This window comes from Microtus ochrogaster, chromosome 6 (assembly GCF_000317375.1).
Source record: "Microtus ochrogaster isolate Prairie Vole_2 chromosome 6, MicOch1.0, whole genome shotgun sequence".
Lineage (NCBI taxonomy): Eukaryota > Metazoa > Chordata > Mammalia > Rodentia > Cricetidae > Microtus > Microtus ochrogaster.
Genome location: NC_022013.1, coordinates 26,014,298 through 26,031,853, shown reverse-complemented (window position 1 = coordinate 26,031,853; position 17,556 = coordinate 26,014,298). Strand labels below are relative to the sequence as shown.

Genomic DNA, 17,556 nt, shown 5'->3' with positions numbered 1-17,556 from the left:
TTAGATCACTGGTCTATCAATCAGTTATAGCTCTGATTAGATCACTGATCTCTCTAGTGCAGTCCTCCTCCCTCACTTCCACCCCCGCTCACACCCGAGATAGTCTCACTGTGTAGCCCAAGCTGACCAGTGCAAATAGAACAAAGTACTGTGGTACAAAAGTCTGTGAGGAAAGATTGTAAACCTCCCTTCCAAATGAGTGAGTGGGCTCTCAGAATGTTTGTGAGAGCCGAGGGAAGCTATAAAAGAAAGAAAGATGTATTGTTTTAAAAAGAACACTTAGAGTTAAAAATATTGTAACAGAAATTAAAAGTCTGAAAGAGGATAAATTTACGGCTTTTTTTCAAACAAAGTAGCTGAGCTTAAGAAACTCAAGAGGCTGGGCAGTGGTAGCACACACCTTTAATCCCAGCACTTGGAAGGCAGAGGCAGGTGAAGCCTGCCTGGTCTACAAAGTAAGACAGCAGGACTGTTATATAGGGAAACTTGTCTCGGAAAACCAGAGAAAGAGAGAGAGGGAGGGAAACTCAAGAGTTTCCTAAAAATACATTATTTGTATAAAAGACATTTTAGCAGAGAACTGAAAAATAAAGAGAAAAATTATCAAAGGTAAAACTTAGGAGGTAGAGACAGGAGAATCAAGAGGTTAAGGTCATCCTCAGCTGCACAGCGAGTTAAAGGTCAACTTAGACAACACGAGACTGTCTCAAGGAGAAAGGATGTAGAAAAGAACTGTCGAGATAGCTTAGTGGGTAAAACCACTTGCAGCAAAAGTCTGAAGACTTGAGTTAGGACCCAGAACTGGCAAAAAAAGGCAAATGAGCCGGGCGGTGGTGGCACACGCCTTTAATCCCAGCACTCAGGAGGCAGAGGCAGGCGGATCTCTGTGAGTTCGAGACCAGCCTGGTCTACAAGAGCTAGATCCAGGACAGGCTCCAAAACCACAGAAAAACCCTGTCTCAGGAAAAAAAAAAAAAGACAAACAAGGGGGCAGCTCGTGGGCGCAGCTTGTATCTGGAAGCCCCGCCCTCCTAAGGCAAGATGGAAGATAGAGGCAGGAGGCTTTCTGGTCAGGGACCTGCCAGCCTGCAGAAAGCAGGGCAGCACAAGCAACACTTCCTAGGCGACTAGTGGAAGAGTGCACTCATTAAGACAGCTCAGTAAAGCAAAAAATGGCTGAGAAGCCCCAGCTTAAGTAGCAAGTCTGTAGGTGTGGATGTGTGGCCTGGCAGGGGTCAGAGGTGGCCAGGAGATATAAGTAAACACACAAAACAGTTAACAGAAGTTACCTTGAAAGTGAAAATAGATTTTTACCCTTTTCACTTCTTTTTATGTAGTATTTGACTCTGCACCATAGCATATTACTTTTCTGATTTTTTAAAAAAGAAATATGCTCCCTCCAGTGGAACACCCCCAATAGAGATGTTTAAGCCTTAGGTAGGTAATGACAGAAGAAGATTCTTTTGCACAACCTACAAATTTGCTGGGAAAAATTTTAACCCCCAGCTAGTCTTCCCTCGCTTTAGGTTTTTATGTTTCATTGTAGCCAAGTGCTCAGCAGGAATGGCTTTGGGGAAGCAGGGCCTGAACTCTCTCCTAGGAAATAAATGTTTGGGGCTGGAGAAATGGCTCAAAGGTTAAGAGCACTGGCTGCTCTTCCAGAGAACCCGGAGTCCATTCCCGGCACCCACATGGCAGCTCACAGCCATCTGTAACTCCAGTCTCAAGAGATCTGAACCCCTCTTCCAGATTCTGTGGGCACCAGGCATGCATGTACCGCGCAGACAGACATGCAGACAAAACACCCACACACATCAAATAAACAAAGAAAATAAATGGATTTTTAAAGAAGAAAAAGGAACCTCCGTGCCGCCATTTGGCGTTGGTCTTGTCATAATGGCCAGTAAAGGAATCCTGGATCCCTGGACTGCCGCAGTCTTCCATTTGTGCGAGCCTTGTCCACAGAGAGCCGTCCCTGCTGCAGGCCCTTGATTACCAATAATTAATCTCAGATGAAAGGTTCAGTACTCCGGGCTTCCTCTGTCTCTGACCTAAGAGAACACGCTGTGAGTGGTTTGTTTGTGTGCCTGCCAGAGATCTTATCTGGGCCCATAAGAGTTGATAGGATCATTAAATCAGCATTGATCTTTCCTCGGTATCCTTTTTCTGCAAAAAGGGGTGCGTGATATCTCAACCCTGGATGAAAGGGAGACTTAATATACAGCACAGGGGTCACTCAGTAACAGCTATATTTAATAGCAGTAAAATCTAAGTAACTCGGCCATGTGTCATAATCCCCATGTTTTCTCTGCTGTTTCTCAATGTATTTGGCTAAATCACTCCAGAGCGACCAAGCCAAATGGCCAAACCACCCACTTTCTTATTCCCAGCACATGAATTATAAGGGAAGCCAGCTGAAGTCCAGGCCAGCTCATAAATGACTTGTATGTCTGATTTTTGTTCCATGACCTGAAACTCAAAATAAATCAAAAAAGAAACATTTTCCAAATACCGGCAAATTCACACGCACAAAATGTCTCTAGCCCTCTCACTACACATGCAAAGATGATAAACAAACCCATTCTGAGCAGATACTACTTAGAGGTTAATTCCTAAGGCACAAACAGACACTCAGTGTAGCAAGCTTATGGAACCTTGTGTTCAATTTGAGACTTGCAATCCAAAATGAAGGCTAAAGATCATTTTAGGAAGGGCTTGAAACAGGAAACCTTTGAATAAAGGTCCTAAGAGGCAAATTTTGAGCTTGGAAAACTGATTATTGCTGAGCCTGGTAGCACAGGCCTATAATCCCAGCTACTCAAGAGGCTGAGGCAGGAGGATGGGTATCTGGGCTACATAGTGAGTTCAGAGTTAACCTGGGCAACTTAGTGAGCCTATGTGTCAAAATTAAAGAAGAAAGTTACTTAGTTGGGGATATAGTTCAGTGGTAGATCATATGCCTCCTGTGTGTGAGGCCCTGGGTTTCACCTGGTAACAAACAACACTCTAGGGAATATGGTCCTGCAGAAGCCTGTGCCAACACATGAAGGTAGATCAAAACAGTGGTGGACATGCAAAAGTTGCTGTTTGGTTTGGATATTTAGATAAACTTATTATAAAAATATAAAGTTCCCAACTACAACTTGTTAAACTTAAAAATTGAAGAGAGGGCCAGGCAGTGGTGGGTACACACCTTTAATCACACTCAGGAAGCAGAGGTAGGTGGATCTCTGAACTTGAGGCCAGTCTACAGAGTGAGTTCCAGGACAGTCAGCATTGCACAGGGAAACCCTGTCTTGAAAAAAAAAAAAATTGAGCAGAGGAAGGGTGCAAGGACTGAGCTATGAAGAGTATCAAGGTGTAGTAAGTTCATTCTGAGCATACACATGGGCCTTCAAACACACACGGTTAAGTACAGATGTCAGACACATCCCTCCTCAGTACCTTGTATCTGATGTGTGTGTGCGTGTGCGCGTGTGCGTGTGTGTGTCTGTGTGTGTGTGTGTGTACTGTCCAGCAGGACTCTGGCACCTCTGCCTGGCCATAGCGTCCTAGGGTTAGGGTCTCTACCAGAAAAGCAGATGAGCTACTCAGGAGCAGAGCCTGACTCCAGGGGAGCAATGAAAGGGGGCAGGTCAGAAAATTCTAGAAAAGAGAAGTCTGGGTTGGAGAGATAACTCAGCAGTAGAATGCTTACCTGGATTCAGTTGCCAGCACAGCAAAAAAAAAGAGAGGTCTCTGCTCACCTCTTTTACCTGGTATAGAAAGTTTTAGAAAGTACAGGGATGCCTGGAAAACATGTCTAAAAATGGACAAACTGCAAGATTGTAAGGCTGAAGGCTGTTTACATCTGAATTGGTTTGCATAATTGGATGGATCTCAAAATGCCTTACCTTTTTAATGCTATTTATTGCTGTTATGTGTGTAAATGATGTGTGTAGGGCTGTGTGCATGCCACACTGCGCATGCGGAGGTCAGAAGACAACTTTACGGAATCAGTTCTCTCCTTCAGCCTTTATGATTGAACTCAGGTCAGCAGGTGATTTACCCGTGGAGCCATCTCAGCAGACCTTCCTTGTCTGTATAACATAGCGTCCAGCTAAGGAAATATAATATTGTCTCTTGCTAAATACCAACTGCTTCTTCCGTTCATAAAAGATTATCACCAAGTTACAAGACCATTTAAGTCACAATTTGAATTATTGGCAGACCCAGGACTAACCCCAGACTTTCTTCTTTCGGGAGAATAGTATAAAAGCATTCATCATCTCCATGAAATGCTGTTTCTAGCACTGACTTCAGTTTTAACTGCTCACCTCTCTCCCTCCTGTCCTGCAGCTGGGATGAGAGCAGCTCCATCAGCAGTGGGCTCAGCGATGCCTCCGACAACCTCAGCTCCGAAGAGTTCAATGCCAGCTCCTCGCTCAACTCCCTCCCCACTACCCCCACGGCTTCCCGCAGGAGCTCTACAATAGTGGTAAGTGATGTCGCAAACATGTAGGCCACCAGGTCAACGTGTACCACAAAACAAACTGGGCGAGGTCTGTGGAGATGTGGTGCATGGTGCCATGGTGACTTTATTTGGTGCTCACGCCTATCTAGAGTGATACATAGAAGAGCTTTTCCAATTGGAGAAGAAAAAGTACCCTAGAGATAATGTATCTTCTCCCTGGAGCGCTGGGGGTGGAGGCAAACCCTAGCTGACTTAAGGGTATGGGCTAATCAAGGTCCTTCAGCCCGCTGTTCCCGCCACCCCTGTGTAAGTGGCTTACTCTGCCCTTTTCTCAGCAGCTGCGCACAGACTCAGAGAAGCGCTCCCTGGCAGAAAGTGGGCTGAACTGGTTTAGTGAATCAGAGGAGAAGGCCCCCAAAAAACTGGAGTACGACAGTGGCAGCCTAAAGATGGAACCTGGGACCTCAAAGTGGCGGAGAGAGCGACCAGAAAGCTGCGATGACTCTTCCAAGGGTGGAGAACTGAAAAAGCCCATCAGCCTGGGGCATCCGGGGTCCCTGAAGAAGGGCAAGACCCCACCAGTGGCTGTCACCTCTCCCATCACTCATACAGCCCAGAGTGCCCTCAAAGTTGCAGGTGAGTTGGGATAAAGGAAGGGACAAGGATGAAGACCTTTCTTCAGTGGTTTTCCTCGATGACCACAAACCTATAGAGTGATAGCAAACATTTGCAGAAACACTTTAACGGACGGTATCTTTTCTACATATGTTGTTCCCAGGGTTTGCCCCTGGGGTCACCTTGAGCTTTAATCAACATTTCCCTTTAGTGTCTAGACATTTTCTTATCAATACATTGCATCCCCTTCTTCTCGTCCTTCCTTGACCATTATTAGACACACTTCCTTCTTGATCATTTTTGCGGTTGTCTCTGCCATTTTAACTAAAATAAACCATCCCACAGAAAACAATAAAAATTAAATGAAAGCCTACTTCCTCCCATAGTCCCTCCGGCAAGAGACTGTATCCGCTTATCCAGTACCTGTTTATCCATATTTAGGTCTCTAAACATTTATAATATATAGACAATGATTCCTTTTCCCCTCTAGAGAAAGAAAAGTGTTTTTAAGGTATTATATAGACCAGGCAGTGGTGGCATATGCCTTTAATCCCAGCACTTCTGTGAGTTCAAGGCCAGTGTGGTCTATAGTGTGAGTTCCAGGACAGCCAGGTCTACACAGACAAACCCTGTCTTGGAAAACCAAGATTTCATGATAGCAACTCCTCCTCTGTTTCCTGCCCCCCTTTCAGGCAAGCCTGAAGGCAAAGCTACAGACAAGGGCAAGCTCACAGTAAAGAACACTGGGTTACAGCGCTCCTCTTCTGATGCTGGCCGGGACCGCCTAAGTGATGCTAAGAAGCCTCCCTCGGGCATCGCTCGCCCCTCTACTTCAGGATCCTTTGGCTATAAGAAGCCTCCCCCTGCTACTGGCACAGCTACTGTCATGCAGACAGGTGGCTCAGCGACTCTCAGCAAGATCCAGAAGTCCTCAGGCATCCCTGTCAAACCAGTAAATGGGCGCAAGACGAGTTTAGATGTGTCCAACAGTGCAGAGCCAGGATTTCTGGCGCCTGGAGCCCGGTCCAACATCCAATATCGCAGCCTGCCCAGGCCGGCCAAATCCAGTTCAATGAGTGTGACTGGCGGGCGGGGTGGACCTCGCCCTGTTAGCAGCAGCATTGACCCCAGTCTCCTCAGCACCAAACAGGGAGGCCTTACACCCTCCAGACTGAAGGAACCTTCCAAGGTTGCCAGTGGTCGGACCACTCCGGCTCCTGCTCCTGTCAATCAGACAGATCGGGAAAAGGAGAAGGCCAAAGCCAAGGCTGTGGCCTTGGACTCAGACAACATCTCCTTGAAGAGCATTGGCTCCCCAGAAAGCACTCCTAAGAACCAAGCAAGCCACCCTCCAGCCACCAAGTTAACGGAGCTGCCGCCAACCCCTCTCAGGTACCCACACTGGGCAACATTTTCCTTTTCTGTTTCTCCAGCCTTAGACTAGATGTGGCATGGCCTATCCATTGCTGTCTCTAGACCTTCCTGTGGGTCCTGCCCCTCTCCTCTGTGGCATGTCTTCTGCGTGTTTGCTAACTCACTTTGTTTCTGCTGTTCCGTGTCAACATGGTCTTTAGTACCAGTGTGAATGGTTTTACTGTGTCTGTGTGAACATTTCCCATATGCATGTGTTGTCTTCCTTATGACTGGAGGTGCCATAAGTTAGGTATGGATTCTCCTTCCGATTGGTTTGTCAACAGCATCCTAGTAACCTTTAGCTGAGTGAGCAGCCAGAAGAGAAGGGAACTGGAAAAGGATTGCCTGTTGCCCTGTAATTTGTTATTCTGAGTATTTTATTTTGTCTTCACTCCTCTCAGGGCCACAGCTAAAAGCTTTGTCAAGCCACCGTCACTAGCCAACCTAGACAAGGTCAACTCCAACAGTTTGGATCTACCATCTTCCAGCGACACCCATGCTTCAAAGGTCCCAGATCTGCATGCTACAAGCTCATCAACTGGGGGCCCTCTCCCGTCTTGCTTCACCCCCAGTCCAGCACCCATCCTCAATATTAACTCAGCCAGCTTCTCCCAGGGCCTGGAGCTGATGAGCGGTTTCAGTGTCCCAAAGGAGACCCGCATGTACCCCAAACTCTCAGGCCTGCACAGGAGCATGGAGTCCCTCCAGATGCCGATGAGCCTGCCCAGTGCCTTCCCCAGCAGTTCTCCTGTCCCCCCGCCGCCTGCTGCCCCCGCTGCCCCATCAGAAGAAGAGACTGAAGAGCTGCCCTGGAGTGGAAGCCCGAGAGCTGGACAACTGGACAGGTATACAGTGGAGACAGCTGAGCCTGCCTCGGACTCGTTTGGCTGCTAGCAGGTCCATCCATTACTAAGCTGTGATTTCTGATTTTTATTTTCATTTTAGATAATTAAATTAGATTTAGATTATTATTTAGATAATTAATTAATTCCTTTGTAACTCCCTGAGTTGCAAAGTTCGGGTGTTTTGTTTTGTTCTCATCAGTTAAATGACATCTTAGAAGTTTCATTAGTTCTCTTCCTCGTCTCACTTTGGCGCCCAGGTGCAGAGTCAGTCCTATCCCATCACGACCTGGTTCTCACCATCCTTAGTATGACCTCCTAGATGCCTAACTACATCTTAACTCCTCACAAGAGGAAAGCATGTAACACTTCAAACACTTCCCAAGTTCTGAGTCAAGAGTTTGGTTGTGAACATCTTAGTGTTTGTTTATAGAGATAGATTTTCATAGTTTGCTGTCCTGTCTCTGGAGGCTATACCCCTCAGACCTGTGGTCCCAAACTCTAGTTTCCAGGATGAACTCACATGCCTCTCTCTCCACAGCAATCAGCGGGATCGGAACACCCTTCCCAAGAAAGGCCTCAGGTAACCCTTATGTGTATTTTTGTCTGTTTGTTTTTTGAGACAAGGTTTCTCTGAGTAACAGCCCTAGTTGTCCTGGAACTAGCTCTTGTACATCAGGCTGGTCTTGAACTCACAGACATCCACCTACCTCTGCTTCCCAAGTGCTGAGATTAAAGGCATGTACCACCATTGCCTGGCCTGTTTTGTTTTTCTACCATATACCCAAGATTCCTGACCTATATAAAAAATAAAATTCAGCTAGGTAGTACACACTTTTAATCCCAGCACTTGGGAGCCAGAGGCAAGTGGGTCTCTGAGTTCACTTCCAAAAATAAATAAAATAAAATCCCAGCCCAACCTAACCCAGGCCCCGTGAATGAATTTAGGCATTTGTACCTGGTCCTATAAAAACACCACCCATAGCACTCTGCAAACTAACAATCAAATGTATTAGCTTTCACAGCAAGTGATTTTCTTTGCTGTCAAAGGAGAAATGAGTTTGCACACAGGAACCGTGTGCTTAAGCCCTATGGCCTTCCCTGATTCAACTCAGCACCTCATAGTGAACCTCTGAGGCCACTCACATAGGCAAGGGACAGGAGTGTGGGTCCTCCTCTGTCAGGATAGCACCCAGTTGCTCCACTAGGTGGGGATACCTGTCACCTGAAAGCCTGCATATGGAGCCATAGAGCCTTGAGTGGAGAGGAAGTCCTAAGGCCTCATCCATCCGTTCTGGACAATGCTGAGTTACTATCCCTTGCCTGGCTCAGCCTTTTGTGTCGCTTTGTAGTGGCTCAGACCGAGCTCCTCTGCTGCTTCTTCAGGTACCAGCTTCAGTCCCAGGAGGAGACCAAGGAGAGGCGGCACTCCCACACTATCGGCGGACTTCCTGAATCCGACGACCAGGCAGAGCTGCCGTCCCCCCCTGCCCTCTCCATGTCCTTGAGTGCCAAGGGCCAGCTTACCAACATAGGTCAGTGTCTGTGGTCACTCGCTGTGGCGAGAGATGAAGCAGGGATCACTCTGCAGAGTGGGGCAAAACAGCTAGGCATGCCTGGCTCAACATGTAGTGGGTTGCTTCATGGCGCCTCAGTTTACCAACCCGCACTAAAGACAAAGTGTTCCAATGTCCTAAACTGAAAAGCTGTAGGGTCCTGATGCTATCAACGAGTCTGAATGACCACGTGGGAAAACTATAAACCGAGGCCCTGAGCTCCAGACTGGTGCTTTATGTTCAGTAAGTACTACCAGGAGCAGCTGCCTCCAGGGTGATTCCAATCTGTGGGGCTGGTGAGCTGCAGGCAGAGAAGGGTTGTTGATGGCAGAGAATGAGGCCTGTCTCCAAAAAAGAAAGTCCACATTCACCAACCACCCTGGCTGAGCCAGGGCCATCCTAGCCCTAAAGGCAGGCTGACTAAGACTCCTCCTAGACGCGCCACACCCTCTCCAAAGCCTGTGGAGAAGAGAAAACTGGGAGAGAAGGAAGTGGCCTTAGGACTGACTCAGAGACAGGATGGGGAAACTGGCTTCAGGAGGCGGTCCTGGCTCCAGCTCAGACACTCACCAGCCCTGGTTCTGGGAAACCCTGTGCCAGGGCTGGTGTAATTCGAATCTCTTTAGGACAGGGCTGGGATGGACATGCCATTTGCTTGCTGTCTCTGTCTAAATCCACCTCTCCTCAGCCGTGTGAAAGGAAGCAGCTCTTTGATGATGAGGACTTGCAGCAAGCCTGTGCCGTGGCTGTGGGGAGTTTGAGGAGAGCTAGGACTTGAGGTCACTTGTGCCTCTGGGAGGGACATCTGGCTTCTGTGGGCTTGTCAGAGCAGGGTGGGACCAGCCTGTTTTCTATCTCCATTGAGGGCCAAACATGAAGAAAGGCTATTCGTGCTGTAGGATGAGGGACCGGGCCGGACAGTAATCACCTTGGGGGCCCAGAGAGGGTAAGACAGAGGTGTGAGTTCTTCCCAGGTCCTTATCAGCAATGGAAACATCCACATGGCTATTTGGAGGCCAAAGGTCAGAGAGGGGAGCTCCACAAGGATTTGAATCATGAAAGGCAGCGCTTTAGCAAGGAAAAGTGGGGGTGGCCTCTGTGGTCAGCACATTCCACAGCTGTGGGTTTCATAGCCTCGCTGACACTTTCGTCCACTCTGCCTGACCTTCGTTTCAGGGGATGCTGAGCAGAGAGGCCATAGTCTAGTTTGAGATCTGAGTGAAAGTGACCTAGAGCGAGCCTGCTCTGCAGGGGCCCCGCGCCCTTTCCTAAGGCTGAACCCATTGGATCCCACAGCCTGGTCCCCGTCTCTGTAACTGGTGCTGTTTCATCATTTGGATCTGAGTCTTGGTCTGAATTCTCAGTCCCCACTAAGACAGCTTTCCAGTTGTGTTTTCGAGAACCACAGCATCCCATTTTCATCAGCACATCCTAGGGATGTGAAGGTTTCGGGAAAGCCGCCAGGCCCCCAGCCTAACCTTCAAAAGTGACAGCTCCGAGGCAGGCAGCATTAAGGGAAGATTCTCAATACAGATGGTGGAGTCCTTCTCCATCTGGGCCCAACCTTCCCAGGAGGGGTTAATCCTAACCTCCAGCTGCTTGCACACCCCCACTGCCCCCCTACTGCTCCTTCCTCTCCTCCCCTCTTCCCATTTGCCTCTCAATGACTCCTGCTCCGTCCCCCACAAGGGACCTGAGAGCTGATGCCCCTGCCTCTTCTCCTGCCTCCCCCTCCCTCTCCCTTCCCCCTTCCCTCTGTCCTTCCAGTGAGTCCCACTGCGGCCACCACGCCAAGAATCACCCGCTCCAACAGCATCCCCACCCACGAGGCGGCCTTCGAGCTGTACAGCGGCTCCCAAATGGGGAGCACCCTGTCCCTGGCCGAGAGACCCAAGGGAATGATTCGGTCAGGATCCTTCCGAGACCCCACGGATGATGGTGAGACTTCATGCTGACGCGGTTCACACTCATCCCAGCTCCGCTGGGTTCCCTCACCCACCACCACCTCCACTACCACCACTGCCACCACCACACACACATATATAATTCACAGGACATCAACTTGGGCCATTTCAGTTCTGTCTTCCCATAACTTTGAAGGATCTGGGGGCCCAGAAACCTTGGGTGGCACCACCTAGCGCTGGGGTTTTTGGGTGGAGCATCTACCATTGGGGCCCAGGGAAGGGAAATTGAGGTTTGGAAGGGTTAAATGTGGCTGTGACTCCTCGGTGCTCTGAGAATTAGAGCTTCTACGTGTAGCCTTTCTTCCCCACGGTCTCTCAGAAGAGATAAGGGGACAAAATGGTCACTCTTAAATCCATATAACTAGGCATCTCAATCCTCTTTCTAGAATGTTCCAAAGACTAGCTCCCAGGCTGGCCATCTGATTGTTGATGCTGATCTGGGTGTTAATGGAAGACCAGGCCGTGGGGTTCATGAGACCTCCATTACTATTCTCAGGATGCATTCCTAATAGATGCGTGTTAGTTCTGCAGTGGGCTCTGTTGAATGATCACAGAGTATTCCCCACTTTGCTTTTTTTTTTCACCTGAGTGGTCCCCAGGCTCACAGGCTAGCACTGCAAGGGTGGGAAGAGGAGACAAAGAATCAAAACATTGGTTCTGAGCAGCTCCGACAAGAAACTCCCCCATTTCTGCAACTTAACCTGCTTTCTTGGCTAAGCAGAGCAGACGCTGACCACCCATGAAAATCTCCTTTCCCTCCCTCTGGACCCCTTTGCTCCTCAGTCAGGCTGAGCACAGGACCACCAAGTCCAGGCCGTCCGAGAACCTAGCTGGAAGGGGAGGCTGTCTCTGTTCAGGACCATGTCCTCGGATACGTGTCTGCTGTGGGCTGATGGCATCTGAATGGGCTGCCCTGTGCTGTTCTTTCTGTTTGCTCCAGATGCCCTCCAGAATGAGAGTCCAAAGTCCTGCCGTAGGGCTCCTCCCAGGAAGTTCTGGGCCCTGGAGCCCCCTGCTAACCTTCTGTGCTCTCCTTCTCTTTCAGTTCATGGCTCGGTGCTGTCTCTGGCCTCCAGTGCCTCGTCCACCTACTCCTCAGTAAGACCATTGAAGTCCCTTCCCCTTCAGCCCCCTCCCCAACCATTCCACATTCCGCAGACCTCCTTTGGTTGGGTAGCTGGATGGGGATGGGGAGCTACGGTCCCTGCATTCTACTCTGTGGGCCTGGGAGTGAGTGTAGGGGGAGACACCTTGCGCTTGGAGCACTCAGAAGAGTGCCTTGGGTCCTCTCTGTTCTTTCTGGCCTTGCCATCAACTCCCAAGCAACTCTGGTGTTCTCCCACACCCCCCTTTGAAAAGTGAGGATTTCCTTGTGAAAGCACCCTTTCCTTGCCCTGGGAAGTGGGAAGTGTTTCCAGCACCAAGATGAGTGGGTTCCCAAGCTAGAGATCCAGTAGCGTGCAGAGTTGACCCAGATGTCGGCTGTGGGGAACCACAGAGGGCATTTGGCTTTCAGATACCCTTTGACTCTTCGGTGGGTTTTGACCCCAATTCCTTACTCCCTCAAGTTGCTCGCAGTCAAGGTTTGTTTTCAGACCAGCCAGTCTCATTCTCTAGCCTTTTGGCAGTCACAAGGCTGGTTAAAGAGAAGCACCAGAGAGAGGCCTATTATTTAAACCTGAGTGCAGCTCCGAGCCAGTCCTACCAGGGCCAGGAGACGGGGCATTCATCTCTCTGCATCTCTCAATCATGCTTCTTCCTGACTCCGCCCTGACACTTGGTCTTGGCTTCTGCCCCTCCATAGTAACCACCTGCTTTTTCTCTCTTTCTCTCCTTCTGTGCCCACTTCTTCAGGCTGAGGAGAGGATGCAATCTGAGGTAGGGTACAAAGCCTTTGTCCCTGCTTGTTAACACCACCGCACACTCCATTTTCCTCCTGGATTCTCTGCTTCCTCCTCCATCAGTAGTAGTTTGCCTCTCTCTTCCTTTGACAGCAAATTCGGAAGCTTCGTAGGGAACTGGAATCATCCCAGGAAAAAGTGGCCACCCTGACATCTCAGCTCTCTGCCAATGTGAGTACCTGAAGCAGGGTAAGACCCAGCTCTAGTTAAACACAGGCAATGTGGAAACGTGGTCTGGGTTTAGACCCCCAGGGAGCAGGTTCTCATCACAGCGCTACAACAGAAGATGTGGGGACTTGGGGACTGTCCTTCCCTTTCTCTGAGCCTTCGTTAAGAACCATTTCTCCCTGCCTTAATTAATTGGTGTGGATGAGTTGGTATCTGGTAACCTTTGACCTTCCAAAGAAAGGGGAGACCAGTGGTTCTGCAGAGAGGCAGAAACAACCTTGCCATTGGACATGGACAAAAATAGCAATGCATTTTAATTACTGAGCCCTTGAACCCTTTTCCACTGCCCCAGGGTGTGTTTATCTCTTCATCAATGCCACATAACTGAGCAGGCACAGACCTGGTTATTAGAATTCTGTCTGGTGACCATGAGGCCAGCTCAGAGCTGAACCCCCATTCTAGCTGCCTGTCTGGTTCATAGTTGGCTCTGCCTTGGACAGGTGACAGAGTCAATATGAGCTTTAGCTTTGGAACCAACATTCTTCGTTTCTGCATTTAACCCACCCTCCGTAGACCCGTTTAGAATGACTACCTTCCTCCAGACCTGACCTTAGTTTTTCTGTTCTGAGATGGAGAGAAATGGAGTTGCCTCGTCTACCTCCACTGTGGCTAGTTCCTCCCCTGTGACCAAATTGCAAGCGGAGAACATAAGACCCATTTTCTCCCCAAATTGTAAACAACAGCTGAGCTGGGTCTCCAAGAGCTTTCCAAGTGTTTGCGCAGAAATAACCGCGTCTGCAGTTTCCACAATACTTTCTACTTTCCTGTCTGCCCTTCCTTCTCTCTGGGGAACTCAGCTGCCAGGCCTGAGTCCTAGCCCTTGGGATCAGGTAGAATGTCCACCAAGATTTTGCATGTTTTCAACATATTTAAGAAACAGCTCCCTTACCACATTGGTTATTATCTTTATTCTTTTTCCCAAATCTTTAGTTCATAAGTCCCATTCATAAGCTCATATCAAGCTTCCAACTCTCTGGGACCAAAAGAAGTATAACATAAACAAGAATCATCCTATACCACACCCGTCACGGCATGGCCTAGGTCATGTCCTGCACACCCTAGGATATTCATGTCTGGGATGTTGAAGGGGAGAGGCGCCAGGGAGGTGGAGAACATCATTGTGCCTGATTCATTTACACTGCAGTCTGTCAGCCATGGTGCTGTCAAGTCTGGGCTAGTTCAGAAAATGAATTTAGAGGGTGACTTTTCTCAGAACAGGAAGTTCCATTTGGCTAAGAGAGAATAAACTAAACACCCAGATCTGGTGAGTTCTGAATCTAGAGTTAGATTTTTGCCAAGGTCAGAGCCCTTCCCTCAAGCAGGAGAGGTGATGCCAAGTCCCAGAGCTTGTCTCGGGATTCCTGATGTTGAACCAAACTGGTGCCATGTTGAATGGAACCTCCATGCTACTGAAGATGACACGTCCTGGCCGAGAAGAGATCCAGGTCACTGTATTGCCTTCAAAGCTAAATTCTCTGCAGAAGGACCGCTTGGCCTAATGTCCTACAGGCACCCTAATCTGGAGTTGGGATTAGAGTAAGGTGCAGTGTGGGAAAAGAGAAGTGGAAGAGGAGAGGGAGGGAGGCCCAGTTCTCCAGATGATGAGATGTCCGTGTAGAAATGCATGAGGAGACCAGGGGCTCTCCAGGCTCTTGAGTAGATTTTCAGGGACTGTAAGCTGCTTGCCGACAGCACATGGTGGTATAAGTTAGAAGTAAACAAGAAGGGCTGGAGCAATGTCTCAGTGGTTAAGAGCACTGGCTGCTCTTCCAGAGAACCTGGGTTCTATTCCCAGCACCCACAGAGTGGCTTACAGCTATCTGTAACTCCAGTCCTAGGGGATCCAGCACCCTCTTCTGGCCTGCATGGTGCCATACATACATGCAGGCGAAACACCCACATACAAATAACATTTAAAATTAAAAAAAAAAAAGATAGGTGAGAGTTGGACTTGAGAGGGCAAGCTTAAAATCCCAAGTGCTTGAGAAGCTACAGCAAGAGGGTCGCAGGTTCAAGGCCTGTTTAAGATAGTGAATTCAAGGTCAGCCTGAGAAATTTGGTGAAATCTTCCCTCAGATTTAGAAAAAAGACAGAAAGAAAGAAAGATGCTTAGATCATGATATCTGTCTACTAAGGAGCCCAGGAGTCAGCAGATTTATAGGAAACATGGAAGAGACTGCCTCCAGCCTTGTAGGCTCCAAGGACACTGGTAAAATTTGACCTCGTGGTCAGAGAGGACAAATCACATTATAAAATAATAGAAGGCAGTGAGCATCTTGCAGACAACACAGGGACCTGTCCAAAGCCTTCTGCCTCTTGCTAGAGTCACGGTTTGCTTCGGTGCTCTCACTGGAGACTGACCATCCTTGAGTGGTCCCTTTCCTGCTCCGTATCTCATTTCGTTTGCTTTCCTATACCCTTTGCGGCCAGTTGGCTAGCTTGAGATCAAACCACGAGGTACCTCTCCCCAGCCTACCTACCAGAGAACTTAAGGATCCCCAGTGCCTCCAGGTTCCAGCACCTTTTCCGATGTAGACCTGACACCTAGTGGCCAAAGTGTGGAATTCCCCTGAAGTGGCTTGCACAGCCTCTGGTTTCCCTCCGCCTTACATGGAATAGGGCTTCCCCTCCAAAGCCAGGAGAAGATAAGAATAGAGTTAGCCAGCTGCAGAAGAGCTAAAACAAACAGATCCTACTGGGAGGTCATTGGTCCCAGGAGATCTGGCCCTCCGTGGTGGATTAAGCCAAAAGCGGTAAGACTGTAGAGGCTGTTGCTCTCCCATCAAACCTTCCATCGATCAACCACGTAAAACAGGGAGGGACTTTAACACCGCTGGTAGGTGATAAGAACCAGATCTCAAGTTCCCAAAAAGCTCCGAAAGTCTGCTCTACCCACTGTGCTGTTATTAGAGGAGCTGGTTCTCTCCAGAAAACCTATTTGGTTCCACCTTGTCTGCCCAGGGAAATCAGTAGCTTAGAATCGCCAAGGGTTTTGTTTGCACTGGTCAGCTCTGAGACACAGGAAATCTGTTAAACTACTCCTGTATCAGTCATGCCCTCTTCCACAGCCGCATGTGCCTTAAGTTCTTCTTTGTCTGTTTGTGTCAGGCTAACCTGGTGGCTGCCTTCGAGCAGAGCCTGGTGAACATGACATCCCGCTTGCGACACCTGGCAGAAACAGCCGAGGAGAAGGTGAGAGGCCAGGGCGGGGAATTCTAAGCATCCTAGCCAGTTCTTCCACTTCTCCCTCAGCGCCATTTCCCCACTGCGTCACCCCGATTCTCAGCCTGCTTGTCGGTACAACATCCCATGCTCATCACTCCCAGTTCCCTGGCCTTTTCTATCGGGAGCAGTAGAACCCCGTGCCTGGTTCACTGAGTATTCCTGCTGTGCAGATAACAGCACAACTGTCATTTTGCTTAGGACACTGAGCTGCTGGATTTGCGAGAAACTATAGACTTCCTGAAGAAAAAGAATTCTGAGGCCCAAGCGGTCATTCAGGGAGCACTGAATGCCTCAGAAGCCACACCCAAAGGTAGGATATTAGCCAGAGTGATGGGAATTGAAAAAGACCAGGTTGGTGAAAGGCAGATCAGTACAGGGCCCATAACCCGCCAGCTTTCACATCCAGCTTCTAGAAGGTGGGGATCCTTAGGTAGTCTGCAGTGTGATGTCTTGATTATCCAATGGGGAGAGCCAAGAGTGTAACCCCGTAACCCCTGAGGATTAGGGCGAAGTAGAGGAGACCTATAATCTTCCCCAGGCCCACTACCCTTCCATCAGCCTTTAGACCAGAGCCAAAGATCAGTCAAAGGGGTCTCAACAGGGCCTCATCATGTAGCCCTGATTAGCTTAGAACTCACAATTGCATTGCTGCCTCCATTTCTCAAGAGCTGGAGTTAGAAGTGTTTGCCACCAGGCCCAGTAAAAAAATCACCCCTTTTTGTTTGTTTTTAAATTTCTATTTATTTTTTAAGTTTTTATACAAGTACATATCATATGATGAATATATTTCCCCTCTACCTGTTCCTTTCCCAGCCGTCCTCCTTCCAGTTCCTCCCCTACACAGTCTCAGTTCTACCATCACGTCACATACATACAGATGTGGTTCTGTGTATCCACAATAAAATCCAGGCACAAACAAGAAGAAGTGTGATACTTTTTCCTAAGGTTGGCACACACACACACACAAAAAAAAAACCACTAAATCTTAAGTAAAGGCTTTTCCAGAATAGCACAAATGTGTGGTTGGTTTACATACATGTACGTGATTTTACTTGATTATCACTCCACCCCTCCATGGACGATTCAACCTGCAGTTCAAACGACGGAGCCAGAAACTGCAGAGATCCCCTGGGACTCTGACAGGTTAGCCTTGGTACTCAGCAGTCAGCTATGCTTTGCTGTGGACGGTGAAGGGGTGCAGCTCGGTAATAGCCCTGAGTTCCATTCCCAACACACATATGAAAAACCCAAACACTTTCTGTCTTCCAGTCCTTTACCAGAAGCCAGGCCTGTGGGACAGCTTGGCAGGCCTCTTACTTATCCATAGTCATTTTTCTTTGTTTTGTTGGCTTTAAAATA

The 17,556-nt window shown here is 48.7% G+C and overlaps 1 protein-coding gene across 6 annotated transcripts in view; it reads left to right on the top strand.

Annotated features, from left to right (window-relative positions):
• Nav1 (neuron navigator 1) overlaps nt 1-17,556 on the top strand; it is a 251,080-nt gene that overhangs the window by 210,124 nt on the left and 23,400 nt on the right. For 2 of the 6 annotated variants that reach the window (XM_013346729.2, XM_013346730.2), the window contains 12 exons: nt 4,339-4,477; nt 4,789-5,089; nt 5,761-6,460; nt 6,883-7,326; nt 7,865-7,906; nt 8,710-8,858; nt 10,647-10,817; nt 11,889-11,941; nt 12,698-12,721; nt 12,838-12,915; nt 16,081-16,164; nt 16,396-16,507. In XM_013346729.2, the coding sequence (XP_013202183.2) occupies nt 4,339-4,477; nt 4,789-5,089; nt 5,761-6,460; nt 6,883-7,326; nt 7,865-7,906; nt 8,710-8,858; nt 10,647-10,817; nt 11,889-11,941; nt 12,698-12,721; nt 12,838-12,915; nt 16,081-16,164; nt 16,396-16,507 (2,297 nt within the window). The remainder of the gene's footprint in view (nt 1-4,338; nt 4,478-4,788; nt 5,090-5,760; nt 6,461-6,882; nt 7,327-7,864; nt 7,907-8,709; nt 8,859-10,646; nt 10,818-11,888; nt 11,942-12,697; nt 12,722-12,837; nt 12,916-16,080; nt 16,165-16,395; nt 16,508-17,556) is intronic. The other 4 variants (XM_026779757.1, XM_026779756.1, XM_026779759.1 and 1 more) reach the window with 3 other exon arrangements.